Consider the following 16,115-nt stretch of genomic DNA (forward strand, 5'->3'; position numbering starts at 1 on the left):
CTCCTTGTGAAAAAAACACACACACACACAAACTCTTTTCATGGGCTACGCGTAACCACAGATGCATGGAAAGCGTGCAAAGCCTGCTGTGGAGATGCCCCTTAATTCTCTCTTTCACACACACACACACACACACACACACACACACACACACACACACACACACACACACACACACACACACACACACACACACACACACACTACATCCCTCCCTTTGCCTTTCCTCCCTTTCCAAACAGGCTGCATCCTGTCAGCCAAAAAGAGTCTCTCTTCATCAGTCTCTGTCTCCTGCCATCTCCTTCTCTTGCCCCTCCATCCCGCCGTCCAAAGATTCCTCTCTGCTCTGCCCCCCCCCGGCTCCCCTCTGTTTGAACTCGTTTGGCCCCAGGGAACAAACAAAGAAGGGTCTGTGTCCAGGGAGGAAGAGATGGTGTGTCACTCGGCGAGGGGACAATGCTTCTGCCGGTTGCACTCAATCGCGAGCTCCCTCTCTTGCTCTCCCTGTTTGTCTCTCTCTGATAAACCATCTTAAATTCACTTTCACTGAGGCACAGAACGCCTCAGTGAAACACCGCCGCTAGGTATTCCACTGTCGGTCTGCTCCTTCAGCCTATTGGTCAGTGTTGCAGGACACCATTAGATTCTCAAAGACAGAAAAAAAGGTAGTTGTTTTGCCTTTTGAGAAATGTCCATATAGCCAAAAGTCCAACCTGCATGCCATTTCATGAAGCACACCACCATCAATAATGATCCACCCACTACCTGCTTGTGGCATGAATGCCATTTAATCACATCTGTGGAGAGCTGTTTAATCGGCTCATCAAAATGTACCTTCACACGTTATGGTCACTCCGGCTGTCAGGTCAAGTGTCGGTGTGGAGAATTGATTAAAGGAACCCAGTCTGTTTTTTCCCCAACACTGTGTTCAGACTGGGAGATATAGAGGTCAGGCTGGATGGGTAATAGGAAAGCTGCTGGTGCTTCCATTCCCCATGGCCTCTTCATAATGTCCGTGTCTTTAAGTCTACGTCAGTGCCACGACAGGAAAGAAACCTGTGTGACTCAAACCAGCACTGGATATCGATTCCAGGTGATGATGAGTCATAGTAAGAAAGCAGAACTCAATATGCTTGATATAATGAATTTAAATGGTATTTCAGTACAGTTCTGTTCAACAGATACCGACGTCAAACATGTACATGAAAACTGAGTATAGTTTTTAAAATGTACATGTATATATTCAATTACATTGAATGTTTATGGACTTTTTAATGTTGCAAATAAGGATAACTTTCATTATCAAAGGATCCGTCATGTATTTTCTGCCAGTTTGCTGGTTTCGTCCGACCAACAGGCCAAAACTCAGATATTCAATTAACATTATTATAAGAAGATAAAAGCTCAACACCTTTACATCTGAAAAACTAGGTTGATGAATGACATTGTCGATAATCTACTTTTTATCATATTGTCAACTAATTACCATGAAACTACCAAAACCAACACAAAAATAAAAGATTCTATCACGTCTCATGCTGTGTTGTGTTTGTACCAGGGGTAGCGTGTGTTTCGTAATTTAACTCTCAGCGAATAAGCATTTCTCCCAACATGTTTAACTATTCCTTTAAATTCATAATTCATTTCAATCACAGTTGTTGGCGAATAATCTTCCAACTAATTTAGCACTAATGTGTTTAATTTGCAAACAGGAAGTATACGCAGTTTATATTTTATAATCAGTTTATAAACATGCAATAAATGGTTTATAACACACTGTAATGCACTTGTAAGCAGATTTTAAAAGTTTGTTAATGAATTTATCAACAACTCCTGTGAGTTTAATAAGTGGAGGCTGCTGTATAAACGGATAGTGAATGGCAATAAAACACAGTTGTAATGATGTAAAATATGCCTCCATAAGAGAAGTTATAATTGTTGACAAACACCATGTAACTAACACTTGAACAAGTCCTCATGTTTGCTTACAACTGCATTATGGTGTGTTTGTTAAAAGCGTATGCGCTGCTTATAAATAGGGGGGAGGGGGGGTGTTACCCTACATATCTATTACACTTCCCTCTCCAGACCATGACCTTTGTCTCCTCCGACACCGACACGTCTCAGCCAATCGGTTTGCCTCGTCTGGCGCCCTCCAGCTGTAGCCCTTGACCTCGACCAGAGGTCACCACCATGACTGGGGTTTGATTAACCTCCCGCATTGTTCCACAAGACTGTCTGCCACTCACAGCGAGGGAAGACAAATGGGAAGATTCATTGCTATTCAAAGTCAGATGTCGCCAAGATGGCTTGGGAGGCTGCAGATGTAAAAAAAAAAAAAAAAAAGAAAAGTGCACCAGTCTTTTATTTTGAAGGCAAAGCCAGTTTGTTTGTCTAGCACATTTCAGTAGCAAGGTAATTCAAAGTGCATTACATATAACATCGAAAGCATGAATGCAGTTTACAGATGCTTCTTTGTCACTGTTAATGAATAGAGGACATTTAATAAAAATTGACCACACACACACACACACACACACACACACACAAACACAGATTCTTAGCCCTCGCTTCAAGACCACGGCATGCGTGAGATTATTGGAACCCTGCGAAAGGTGCAAAAGTTACTCGCGCAAGAGGAGAAATCAGAGACGTCAATATTTGCTCTATTTCTGGGAGTGTATACACGAGCGCTGTGCAAGAGGCAACAGTCACGTCATTATGCACTTTCTGAACTACGGCCATTGTGTGTGTGTGTGTGTGTGTGTGTGTGTGATGCTACCCCTCTCATCTAGCCTCCGGAATAACATTCCAATGACGAGGGATTCAAATAAAGACGTATGTTTATCAAAGGGACAGTCCTCGTCTTTGAGCTATTCTGGATACAACCGATGTCTTTCAGAGTAGTCTCCATGCTTAGAATTCACCTTTTGGCCCCCTGGTAAGACATTTAGCTGGGCCTGAAGTGACTATGTTGTAGTTGTCACCGGAGAAAAGGAAATACCTTGGAGGGGGCTTTGGTTGTAAACATAGCAGCAAAAAAAGGGTCGCTGTTTTTTTTCTTTTTCTTCTGAGCAGGAGGGCTCAACAGCTCAGGTGACTGAGAGCTGAAACGTTTTTTTCAGGTTGAGCTACTGCAGTGCCACCGTATCCAGGAGCACGTAGGTGTAAACTGATATACGGTGGCTACGTTTACATGTCCCGAAATATTCAGCCTGCTCAAGTATTGTGTTGTTTTTTTTATTCAGCTTAATTCAGGTCCAAAGTTTTTCTGCACTGCTGGATTTCACAGTCTGTTCAGCGTAGTCGTCTCTAGCCCTTCATGGTTTAACAATTGAGTAGAGCAGACAGACAGAAGACGTGTTCTGTTTACTGGTTTCACGAATAGCAAGCTATCAGGGGTTTTATTTATCTTTTAAGTTGCTTAGTTGCTACTTAAAAAAGTAATACTTGAAAGGAGTGTGTGGTTTTTCCATGTTTTCGCTTCACAAACAATTTACATTATAATCTACCGCTTTACAAAGCATACCATTTTCTAATATGTTTTTGCAACTAAACAGCTGTTATATTAAACAGATATTTGGTGCATTTGGACGGCCCACGTAGTTTGTTGCTAGATGATGTTGTGCTGTGGACAAAGTAGAGCCAGAATCAACTTTATTGGCACTAAACTTTGCATTTGTTTTATGTTCGATGGCTTTGGGACTGCTAAGCTAACAGAGTGGTCTCAGTGACATACATTATGATTCATGGAAAAGTGCTAATTTGAGAGATAAAGCCCCCCCGAGCCTGTAAACACCACCTCACTCATTTTAAATTTGCACCGAAAAGAACGGAAACCAATGGCAGTCTGTGAAATAGGGATAATGAATTTTGTTAAATATCCAAGATGTTGTCATCTTTAATCATCACTCAATCATAATGAGACTATTACAAATATACATTTTACACATGCACAAGTCTTGCCCCCCCGCCCCTCATGCTCTCTTCCTCTAGCTGCCTATTAACTCACTTTGATAGTATCTGGGGTTCCACGCCGTATGCCGGGCCCAGCTGTTGCTCCCACTGGTGCTTTGGACTGGAATCCCCTGCCAAACATGGCCTCGGGTGTGTTTGGGTTCCTGCCGGCCTGCGTGGCAAAAAAAAACAACTGTTGATATTGTGCTGCTGCTCACCACTGTTGCACACCTCAACTCCTTCTGTTCAAGAGACAACGAGTTCTATAGAAAGAGCTTTGTTCGGCTGCTTCTGTTGCCACGGCCGGGTTACCATGTAAAAACTGTGTGTGTGTGTGTGTGTTGGCTTGGTAACACCTTTATTTTTTACAGGTGTTGTCGGAGAGGATCATTTTAATGGAACTTGTAAATACATTCAAATATGCTATCAAAACCTTTCAGGCTAACTGGTCTCAATGACTGAATATTGATTATTCCTTTGTAGTCGTTACGGCCACGCCAGCTTTAACTGCAAAGCCTCGGGGCGGCGGTAGTTAACGTTCAGAGCGGTGTCCGAGCACCTGCGGTTTTGGATTTCACTTACTAAGCTGCTTCGGATGACGGTTTCAGTTTCTAGACCCAAAGCTTTCGGCCCCACCGTGCACGTGGTTTCACATCCCGGTTGCTGTAGCATAGTTGAGAACACACAACAGGCCTCAATGAGCGTCGGGTGTACATATTGTTGTAGCACGCTGCATGAATAACGCATTCAGAGCTACAGTGTGTTCACTCAGCCCGGGTGTCACGTTACGTTTTGATGACCAAAGCGTCTGTATCAGCGCTGGGGTTGTTCTGCCTTGTTGCACCGTGTGACGCTGTCACCTACAGGAAAAAGGAAGTGTGGTTTGTTGTCATGCTATTCCCCCCCAATGATGTGGACTTCTTCGAAAAAGAGAAGTGTGATGGATTTAACACTGCGGTCATAGAAATACATAGAAATTCGATGAGGCTCTTTATTCTTTCTGTGGTTTCGTCCGGTCCTTGTTCCACTTGATAGCCTGGAATCGCTAAAGGCTGGAGTTGCTGCTACTAATAATGATAAGCAGTGGCAGCTGTGGAAGTGCTGCAGCTATCCCATGCTTTCATTGCAATAATAAAACTGAATCTCACTGATCTTCAAGAAACTGGAGCTTTCTCCCCAGTTTCTGCTCCGCTCAGTGAATCTTCCTCCTGTCGGTCGTCTCAAGTGGATTCCTCAACGCGGCCAGCTAGCTGCAACCCTGACATGTGTTTTGTCCCCTCTTGTTCTTGCAGAAGAAGAGTTTCTCGGTGTACGGCGAGTACTGCAGTAACCACGAGAAGGCTCTGCGACTCCTCGTGGAGCTAAACAAAGTCCCCAACATCAGGACCTTCCTGCTGGTAAGTCGACACATCTGCCCTCTCCTCTCGCCCTTTTTCTGCATCCTTCCTCTTCAGCACTATGACTCTTCCACTTCGAAACATCTCAATGTTTTCAGAATTTCATTTCACAGGAGTCTTATGTATCCTTTCCTCTAGTGGTGGTCCATATAACACCTTATCCTCTTACCTTGTGGCTTACACTCATGTCTACCTTTGCCCCACATTTCTCCCCTCCTGTGAGTCTCCTCTCGCTCTTTCCTCATTTTTTTTCCTTCCATCATATCACCTCCATTTCCATGTCGGCGCTTGAATAAAGGGAAGAAAACCCCCAGCGAGGTCAGAGGGTTCTTCCTGCGCGGACAGGATGCAACCGCCATCGAGGTCACCTTTGTGTCGCTCTTGTAGTGTTTCCGCTGCCAGCTGTTTTCTGTGTTTTGACACCCAAACACTTAGGCCCTAAAACAATGAACTTAAAATGCCGACGGGGCCTTTTGAGCTGGAGGGTGGGTGGGGGGGGCCGAGCCGATGAAATCATCTGCACGCCAGCCAGCTGTGGAGCGTTGGCAGCCGGTTTGGGATTGGCCGAGAGATCTGAGGCCGCGCGTTTGTCGCTGCCCGATGGTTCTCTTCCACGACATTATTCTGACCCACAGGACTGGATCAGAGTGTTCGCTGTGTGCTTTGGCTCTTCGCTCCTCCTGGCCCGGTCATGCGGTGGCTAATTGGTTCGGCCTTGAGCTGCATTGACGCCTCCAACATAGAATGACGGCACAAACATCTGGTTATGTATGAAAACAGTTGTCTGACCTGCTCCGTGTAAGCTCACATATTGGACTCGCTCTTGTGCTTTGAGTAGCAACGACGAGCAAAACAGAAACAAGATCGATTCACAGTCATTTAGAAACAAAACAAAATAATCTTTTTCAGAAGTTGACAGAGAAAATGTGTGATTCTTCTGTAGAGGATGCAGAATGAAAGTTTTTTTTTTTAAAGCGGTGACCATCGCAATTAATGTCAATGTGACATATATCGCTGCTGGCGTCTTTCCAGCTTTGCAACTTTTTTTTCTCTTCTGGATTAAACTATTTTTATGCTAATTGAATCACACAACGACGGGAGCGTCTGCAATTGTATGTAGAAATTAAGTGCTAATGAAGCGAAAGCAAAAGGTCAGAGTGAAGAGCGGAGGGAGTTCTGGCTTTAGGCTGGCACATTACAAGTCAGCAGAGGATGAGAGGAGGCAAGATTTCAGATAGAAATTAGGTTTCGTTGGAGAGAAACGCATTCTTACAAAGTTCTGCGGTCGCGATAAGTTGTTCCTGTTTTTGCTGCTCATTTTCATATCAAGAATACCCCCCCCCCCCCCCTGTGCAGAGTCATAATGCTCTAAAGTGATTTTCCCACAGGAGAGCACTCAAGTGGTTTATCTGCGTGGCTGCTTTTGATCTTTCATCCCTTCCCATGAGCTCATAGCATACTGACAGGCTGCGCTCCTACAAAATACAAGGCGCAGAGAAACCATGACTGTAACTGTACCCTACCTCTGAAGACAACCCTTCCTTTAAACTGGTTCTGGGGGGGTCGCTTAAAGACCGAATCTCCCGGGGAATGAGAACCCATTTTAGATGTTTCTCAGTGATCCGTTGGTTGGCTTTGGAGGCGGCACAGTAGAAGGAATGTAGAGAAGTTCCAACTATAGAGTTGTGTGTTTAAATACGCCATCTTAAAAATGACACTAAAGTCTTTTTTGTTCTGTTTTTAACCCCCTGAATGCTGCTTTCCTGTAAGAGAAGCAGAAAGAGAAGGGACTGGGTTTAAAATAAGTGCTCCCAACACGCAACAAAGTGTGGCTGAAACAGACCATAAAGTGCTATTGGTAATAATGAAACCCCATAGACATGCCGAAATACAGCTCTGGTGACGGGATGTGGTCATCGGCAGTAAAGCTTTTCCAGCATAAACAGCTATCGTGGTTTGGACTCATCGAAATATAGGATGTGCAGAGCGGTCACAGAAGTCAAGTAGCACTGTGGTTAAATGAATAAATAAATGAATCCCTATACTGCAATATGATAGAAAAAGTATAAACGGACTAAGAAATAAATAATCATGCATTTCTGAAACAAAAGACAAAGGCCTACATGACAATTATCGTCACTATATATATTATTCTTTTTTGAGAGACCACATAGACAAAGGCCACTTCAGTGGCAGCAAAGCATTTGCTCCATAATTGCACTTGCCTTTTTATTTTTATTTATTTTTTATCATGTGCATACAGGTTTAATAACGTGTTTATAAATGGGGAAACAAATGTAACCACACCTAAGGCTTTGCTCCCAAACAGACAGAGACGGATCATTCTTCTGCACCTGGACCTGTTGTAGAGACTGTGACTGAATGGAAAGGACAACAATGGTCAATTAGTCTATTTATCGCTGAAGGAACGAGACAGCGACGCAAACAGCTGCAAAATGCACTGAAATAGACGGGTGCTGTGTGAGGCGATAAACATTTGAAAACAAGTTGAAAGTATTTTACTCCTTTTTGAATCCTGATTCATCTTCAATTCATTCGCTGTTAACTTGACACAGTGAGCTCACCGGCACATTTTCTTCTCTAACTTTTTCATCTTTTGTACATAAGCAGTTTTTAACTCGCTCTGTTGGTAAATATAAGTGTGAACACTGGCGTGTAACGATGTTTGTTTGCGCTTCTTCTCCAGCACTGCATGCTACTCGGAGGGAAGAAAAGCACAGATGTTCCCCTGGAGGGCTACCTTCTCTCCCCCATTCAGAGGATCTGCAAGTACCCTCTGCTGCTGAAGGTACCGTAACAACTGCTCATCAAGTGATAACACCACCATCACAGGCTGCTCAGACAATCTAAAACAACACTAGACTAACATCAGAAACCTCATTACATGGACATAGTGCTGATGTGTTGATCAACACCAGACATTCATTTTATATTGTTAGCAAGAACTTTAAATACCTGCTGGCACTTTTCCTTCTGCATGGGTAGCGGGACACGCGTAGAAGATTTTGTTCTTACTTAAGGTCACAGAATACTTTATGCTCAAAGACTTAAGTGTTGTTATTTATGTGCCCACTTCTGGAAAGTCTACAGTTGTTTTTTTTCTTTAAAACTCCCCCTTCCCCCCCAATCCAGGAGCTGCTGAAGCGGACCCCGAAGAAGCACGCCGACTACCCGGCAGTGGAAGAGGCTCTGCAGGCCATGAAGGCCGTCTGCTCCAACATCAACGAGACCAAGAGGCAGATGGAGAAACTGGAGGCTCTGGAGCAGCTGCAGTCGCACATCGAGGGCTGGGAGGTGAGAGCGAGACGGACGGAGCGCGGGCGAACGAGAACGCCTCAGACAGTAGTCGTGAGGAGGCAAGACAGGAGGCCAGTTGAAAAGGAAAATAGCTGTTGCGTGCTTGAGAAGAGGGGAACCCTGAGAGCTGAAAGATAGTGGCAAAATTGCAAGGGGTGGTGCTGTGACATTCTTAGGGTAAAAATTGGAGGAAAGAAAGACACACTTTTCTTAGAGCAACACAATTATGATTTGAAAAAAGGCCTTTGCAAAAGAAAGACAGGAAAGTCCTGTAACATAACCGCGGCAAACACAGCCAAGCTCATTTGAGAAAGACCTCAACTGCCACGGACGCCATCCACCTTAAGAGTTAAGCGCTGCTGCAGCCAGAATCACTGCTCTGAGCACGGGGGCCACGGACGGGGCTTGGGAGCCGAGCGAAGGGGCCAGTGCATTTTTCACGCCTCCCTCACCCACCACAACAGAGGCCTTGTCTTAGCAGGCACCAAAGGGACAATCCACCCACACAGGGTGCCAAGGGGGATGCCAGCCGGCACACTGCCCAATCAGAAGAGACCAAGGAAGCAGGACTCTAGTCCCACATAAACTGGGAGGGTTATATGAGGGGACTATTTGAAGGGAGGAAGAAAATTGAAGGATGGAACTAGAGAGTGGGCCCCATTGGGACATCGCACTTTGCTTGCCAAAACAGACCCCTCTCCTGCCTTTGCTTCAGAAAAATGTCATAATTTGAGCCTGATGATTGGTTCTTTAGCTTGGGTGCATTGACGGGAAAGGACCGTACAGGATGTTTTCTGCTTTAGCCACCATGATGTCCCCCATCTTTTATTTGATGTCTTATTTCATGTATGACCCAAGACCACATTCAATGGTTTTGATAATTGATTAATATTATTATTATTATTATTAATCGAATTCCACATTTTCCACCTCTGCTTCTTTGATTATAACTTTTCTTCTTAAAATGAGAAAAACAAAAGTATTTTTTCGAGCTAAACTATCAAAGATAATTTTTTTCCCAGCTTCTCAAATGCGAAGTGTTTCGTACAATTTTAAATATATTTGTGTTTTGGACTGATATTCAAACAATGAATTTGAAGACATCACTTCAGGCTTATGGTGACATGGGATTGGCATTTTTTTGTTTGCCATTTTATACTCGATACAATGAATCGTTTTATTGGAAACAAAAATGAATAATGAAAATGATAGTTAGATACAATCCTAACAGCAAGTCACATCGATGTGAGTCACTTTCAGATCAGTTATGGAGTCAATGTTGAGATTTACTTCAATAACCTGAATGTGAATGATTATTGAACACAAATTAGCCATTAAACAATCACATTCAATAGGTCACAGCCAACATCCAGCTTTTACCTCTAAAAATGGACGCACGTCCGATTCAGTCATTCTTTTGTCGTCCAAGACAGTCACTTTCTCTGTGCTCTCCCTCTGAACAACTCGGTAGAAGCTCAGAGAGGCGCTTCAGCCCGACCCTCCCCCCACAGAGCCTCCAACCTTACAGCATTAGTCTCACTCTTCTTTCCTCCTCCCCAGCCGCTCTCCGGGCTAATCACCTCCAGCTCTAATGGCAGAGGCCTCTAGTAGTGCCGAATCAGGCCCCGACCCATGACCGCTGCTCAGATACACTGCGCGTGCACACACACACACACACACCCACCATCTCTGCATATTTGTACGTTTTCATATAGATTATGGATGCATGAAAACGTAGACGTGTCTACGAACGCATATTACAAACGCTCAAAAAGGACACACTCATGTGCATAGAGGTGCCGTCTGAATTCTCATACACGCGGTCATGCCAACCCCCCACCTCAGGTTAGTGCCGTTAAAATGAGGTTGAATCGATGGTCTGAAACCCAATCCCCTCCCAAAGACCCCGTCAGCGTGCACCGTAAGAAAAAAGCTTCTAGAGTCATTCTTTTCTCTCTCTCTCTCTTACGAACTCTGGAGTGGGGAACATCGATCATAAATACATACTCGTGGGACTCAATTATGGACGCTTGTGTGGCCGGCGGGGGGTTTCCATAGGTCTCCGGTGGACCCATGTCTGAAACATCAAAGACGACATCGAAGTCCAGATCTGATGTATACGTGTGGGCGTGCGGTGAGGGGTGGCGGGTGCTCTTCAAGCCATAAAGGAGGGGAGGCTGTCCGAAAGTCAGCACATGGGTGTATTTAGTTCCGGGTGATTTGGAGGGGAGTGATCCGTTTAACAATGAGTAATGAGACGTCTTTGTTGTCTGTCGTTTCATTTTATGTGTTTGGCGGGCAGCCACTCCGGCTCACGGACCCGAGGAAGTCAACCAAATAAAACTCTTCAATATTCTTGTTTGATAGTAGGAAACGTCGTCCTCTGTCGTTCACAAAACGGGAAGGAACGCGCGAGCGCTTGGTTGCTCATGTGCGTCTGTGAAAGCGGTTTCTGTTCCTGTTCGATGGAAATGTGAAAATAATTTTCTGAAATTAACGACATCTTATTAATGTCAGCAGTTTGTCCTGAAGTTCAGCCACTTTGTGAGAAGGTTAATTAGACAACATGCTGTGGTCAATCAACACGGCATTCATCTCAACAGTTCTCGACTGACGTCAACGACCTCATTAACAAACACTGAAAGGTCCATGGATCACGTTCCTAAATATCTATTTTCTAAATTTTAGTAAATACAGTCAGAATGAGGCAGGAAGCCTTCAGACATGTTATGCACACATTTCAATACAGAGAATGAGACGGTATGTGTTGAGCAGAGAAACGTGTACTCTTTCGTGGTTTGCGTCCTGCTGCTTCATAAAGAGAAAAGGTTATTTCGGTCTTCAAGTCGGGGCATATTTGATAGCCGACGAGAAACGGCTTTTAAGAACGACTTGATCACATCCTGTGAGGGTGGCAGGCTGCAGAGTAGCATAATGCACCTTCATATCACACTGGCCCTACAGAGGTACACAGCATTTCAGCAGGTCTCACTGCAGGGATCACGATAATACTGAAGCACTTCCACCTACAGTCTGCACCACGTCACGAGTCATGCATTTCCTTCCTCTATGCACTTACAGCTATATTATTTTATGTGCACGGGTGCAGGCATGTATCTGTAGCTTGCACGTACATGTGTTTGCATCCTGAGAAGACAATAAAAAGGCCTTGTTTGTTTGTTTCAGAGCCCCACAGGAAGCTCTATGTAGGCCAGGGTTGACAGTCTTGATGGGGCTGCCACGTTACAGTTGAATGCTTCCATTGAACATACACATTATGGATTTGAGGAAAAAAAGATCCAGTTTGAGACGACCCTGCAACCCCTTTGCGTGAGCAACACTCAGTGCAGGAAGGCTACGACTAGCGAGAAGCTAACTGTCCTGGCAGTGAACAGTGTGTTTACTCTTTCTTATCAGTGAAGATGGAATGAAAACAAACTGTCCTCAATGTTAAAGTTCAATTTCATATTGTTTCGCCGAGGCTGCGAACTCGTCGAGTTTTTTGACACAGGCAACAATGTTTTCCTTATAACTCCCCTATTTAGACTAAAAGTGCTGTCAGAGTTCCTGTGCTCTGCTCTAATAGAACAAACGAGCACTTGAACCTTGAGTTATGTCACTCTCGTTACAGTAACAATTCCAGAAGCTAATCTCCTTTTCAATCTTTTTTGTTTTGTTCTTCAGGGAACCAACCTGACAGATATCTGCACGGAGTTGCTGCTTCATGGAAATCTTCTGAAAATCTCTGCGGGCAATATCCAGGAGCGTGTCTTCTTCCTGTTCGACAACCTTTTGGTTTACTGTAAGAGGAAGTCCAGGTGAGAAGGGGCAAACCTCCCTCCAGCTACACGGCAGCTTCCACTAACAGCATGTCAAAGGGAGAAGGAAGAAAGCAGGAAGAAAGCATTCAAAAATATTTAAATTGACAGACTACCGGGAACAAGTCAGATGTGGAAAACTGGAGCGAATGTGCACGTTCCTGTTTGTGCGGACTGGTTTTTAGTATGCAAGCAAAACCATCTACACGTGCCTGCTGCTCCCATAGCCGTGTCTGCGTGAATGCACGCATGTTATTTTCTTACAGCGGATGTTTTTCCCCCCCCCGCCGAGTGTAACCGCAGTGTTGTCTCATTATGCAGGGTTTCTGGAAAGAAGTCCACCAAGAGGACCAAGTCCATCAACGGGCCCCTCTATGTGTTCAGAGGCCGAATCAACACCGAGGTGATGGAGGTGGAAAATGTGGAGGATGGAACAGGTTTGTGTTTGCCCTGCGGCTTTACAGAATGTCTGTACGCCCATTCATGCAGCCCAAGCTCTTTTTGATTGGTTCACTATGACATCCCAGGTAATATAGGAAAATAATGTTGTGCATTTACTACCTTCAATTTGCCTACAGGGCTCATTTTTTTTTATTTCACCTTTAAGTTCATAAAACGTTGCCGTTTAGAAACTGGGGGTTGGATAGGAATCAGGTACTTGTTGACAGTTTGGGTGGAGTGTCGATCTTGCACCTAGTTTCAAACAGGATGCAGCTCGAAACCTCGCGTACCACCTTTTGATGTCGGCTATTCAGTAATGAGTTGAGGTGCGGATACCAATCTGAAGTGCAAAAAGCACTCACCCGAGCCAGGTGATAAACGCGACGCACTCTCGCATCGGGTTCGAGATGTTGTGCCAGAGATAGACGACTCCTCTGCGATCCGGTCGTCAGTCATCTTTTCTTGCTGTTGCGGTTTGTAGTGAGGCATCGCACCGGGCTTGGTAGAAACACTTTGTCTTCCTCTCTCTCTCTCACATGTTTCCTCTTTTTTTTTTTTTTTTTTTCTGGGTCTCTTCTGTGCTGGCAGAATATTTTGCAAGCTCACATGAATTTATTCATTTCTTTTAGTTCTGCATGTTGGCTGCTGGCTGTCACATTTAGGCTGCTAAAGAGGAAACCGCAAAGAACAACACGCAGTATTCTCAGAACCGAGGGGTCTGGCATCGAGAATACATACATGTGTAAACTCCAACAACACAGATTATCTGATTACTGCGGTGTAAGATATGAAAGAAGATTATTTCAGACCCCACTTATGTCCTCCACCCTGAATATCAGCTTCTCCCCTCAGGCAGACGCTTCAGAGTCCCCCAGTGCAGGCTCAACCTGTTTAAGAACTCCTTTGTCCCCTTGTCCATCAAAGCCCTAAATGGCAAGCTAGCCAGAGCTTAACCCCTGTAACACTGATTTATTTTTATTTTTAATATCTTAACTATACACTACTGGTGCGTTATACAATGGGCAGTGTGAAATGTGTTTGTTGGCTGGTGGCAGTCTTTTGCATGTACTATAGGTAGCGTGTGTGCGGGTATGTGGACTGGCGACAGTCTGTGTATGTAATGTATGTATGCAATATGTTATTTGTATTGTTTTTTAACAGCAGACACTGTATGTATGTTTCCAAGACAAATTTCCTTCGGGACAATAAAGTCTATCTTATCTTAAATGTGGGACCGTCCAGGGTTATCTGCTGAAAGCTTGAATGGAATCATCCAGTTTCTATTTTAAATGCTAATAAAAGATAACTGCGTAAACTCTACATTATATACCTTAGGTCACACCTGTGAGGAATCTGACTCAAAAGGCCACCTGTTCAACATTCAGAATATCCTCACTTTCACAGACTCGTGCACCTCTCTGCCTTGATTAGTGCCACCATGTACTTACATTAAACTGTAAGAGAATCCATCTTTTCCATCCCAGCGGCTACAAAGAGAGCGGACGCAGTAGAATCTCTCAGATCAGCAGGAGCTGGTCCCCGTGGGGCCTGAAGTATCACATCTATATATATGACCTTTGAGCGCGGGACTAATGCACCCCCATTACAGGCGGCCATTCATTATTCAGTAGCGGCTCACCTGCAGCTAAATGGATGAATAGATTAGAAAGGGGAACGAGGAGGGATTTTGCTGAGTCAGTGGAAAGGTGGTCTTTTACCGCTCTCGTGGTGCATCGTGTTTATCTCTTTAATTGGCTTGTAAATCACTGCTCGAGTAGTAAATCCTATTAAGAGTGATTTTATTACACTCATTACTACTTTCTTTACTTACCGCTGAGGTCAATGTTCACTCAGTGTCTTTTTATTTGTCTAATTTTCTTAAAATGAAAACGCTTAAAGAAAACAAGAGGAGAAAGAAAAACAAGCTCGACAAAAAACTGCAAACCAGAGATGATCTACAATCTTATTTCAATTAGATGATTTGTTTTAAGTGTAACCCTAAAGGCCATTCCAATACAGGCCAGAAATTGATATTTAAAAAAGAAACTCCTCACCCTACTCTTTAATAGATGATTTTAATGTTTTGATTACTTTTTTTATTTGTTTTGCCTCGCAGCGGACTACCACAGCAACAACTACACGGTGACGAACGGCTGGAAGATCCACAACACGGCTAAAAACAAGTGGTTTGTCTGCATGGCCAAACACGCAGAGGACAAGCAGAAGTGGCTGGACGCCATCTTGAGGGAACGGGAGCAGAGAGAATGTGAGTAAGGCCTTTTGAAAAAGGCAATTTATGGCACCTCTGGTTTCTGGGCCTGAGAGTGCAAAACCAGAAATGAAAACTCAGTTGTTTCTGTGATCTTGTCTAGAAAAACGTGGCACTACCGACCATGTTTCATTGTATTACATACACTTTCCACAGGTAGGATGTAGGGCGCGGCTGCTTTAACTAGGTGTACCTAATAAACAACTGCAGTGCCTCCTGCTCCCCCTCCACCCTCTGCTTTTCTAGCCCTCTCTATCTGCCCTACATGCCGGTGTCACCTTGGATTCACAAGGGATCACGACCCCCCCTCAGCTGGCACACAGTAATGCCAGTGGGTGTGCTTCTGACCTGGATGCAGTGTTTGTGTCCCCCGGTTACGTCCCACCTTGAACGAGCTGCCCGCCTTCGTTTTCGCAAACAGAGGCTCAGGTGACATGGCGTCTACAGTTGGCCCGGCTGACCTGTGCGCCGAGCAGAGGCTGCCACAGCAATCTATTCTTCACATTCAAAAAAACCAAAACAAATCAATGCAGCGGAGGTATTTGACTAATCAAAGCCGCCGGTGTGAAGGGACTGATGAGACAAGTGTCTCATTCACAAACAACTGCTAAAAACAGCATCTTGGCCAAACGCTGGAAATAGAACCGCATTGTCAAAGGAAGCGAAGCTCAATGACGTCATGCACATGCGCTTTAATTAATCTGGATCTATTTTTACTGTAATAAAAGTGTTGTGGCTAGAAGACCCAGTTGTATCCATTTCAGTTCGTGTTAGTTTTGCAGTCATAGAATGAGTTGACATGAGGATTTAGCTTTGGATTAGTGTGCAGAAAATCTAATTGTATTCAGTCTGGCCCAAAAGAAATAAACCTCATTCACTGGTGGTAAAAAATAAGCCCTACACAGCACCACATCC

The 16,115-nt window shown here is 44.3% G+C and overlaps 1 protein-coding gene across 1 annotated transcript in view; it reads left to right on the forward strand.

The window, feature by feature from the left end:
- The window catches only part of prex1 (phosphatidylinositol-3,4,5-trisphosphate-dependent Rac exchange factor 1), a 76,663-nt gene that overhangs the window by 17,553 nt on the left and 42,995 nt on the right, over positions 1-16,115 (forward strand). Inside the window, exons 4-9 of the mRNA XM_076095520.1 lie at positions 5,250-5,354; positions 8,062-8,163; positions 8,508-8,669; positions 12,357-12,490; positions 12,812-12,927; positions 15,048-15,197. Coding sequence (XP_075951635.1) covers positions 5,250-5,354; positions 8,062-8,163; positions 8,508-8,669; positions 12,357-12,490; positions 12,812-12,927; positions 15,048-15,197 — 769 coding nt within the window. The remainder of the gene's footprint in view (positions 1-5,249; positions 5,355-8,061; positions 8,164-8,507; positions 8,670-12,356; positions 12,491-12,811; positions 12,928-15,047; positions 15,198-16,115) is intronic.

This window comes from Anarhichas minor, unplaced genomic scaffold, assembly GCF_050575085.1.
Source record: "Anarhichas minor isolate MPS153535 unplaced genomic scaffold, ASM5057508v1 ptg000020l, whole genome shotgun sequence".
Taxonomy (NCBI): domain Eukaryota; kingdom Metazoa; phylum Chordata; class Actinopteri; order Perciformes; family Anarhichadidae; genus Anarhichas; species Anarhichas minor.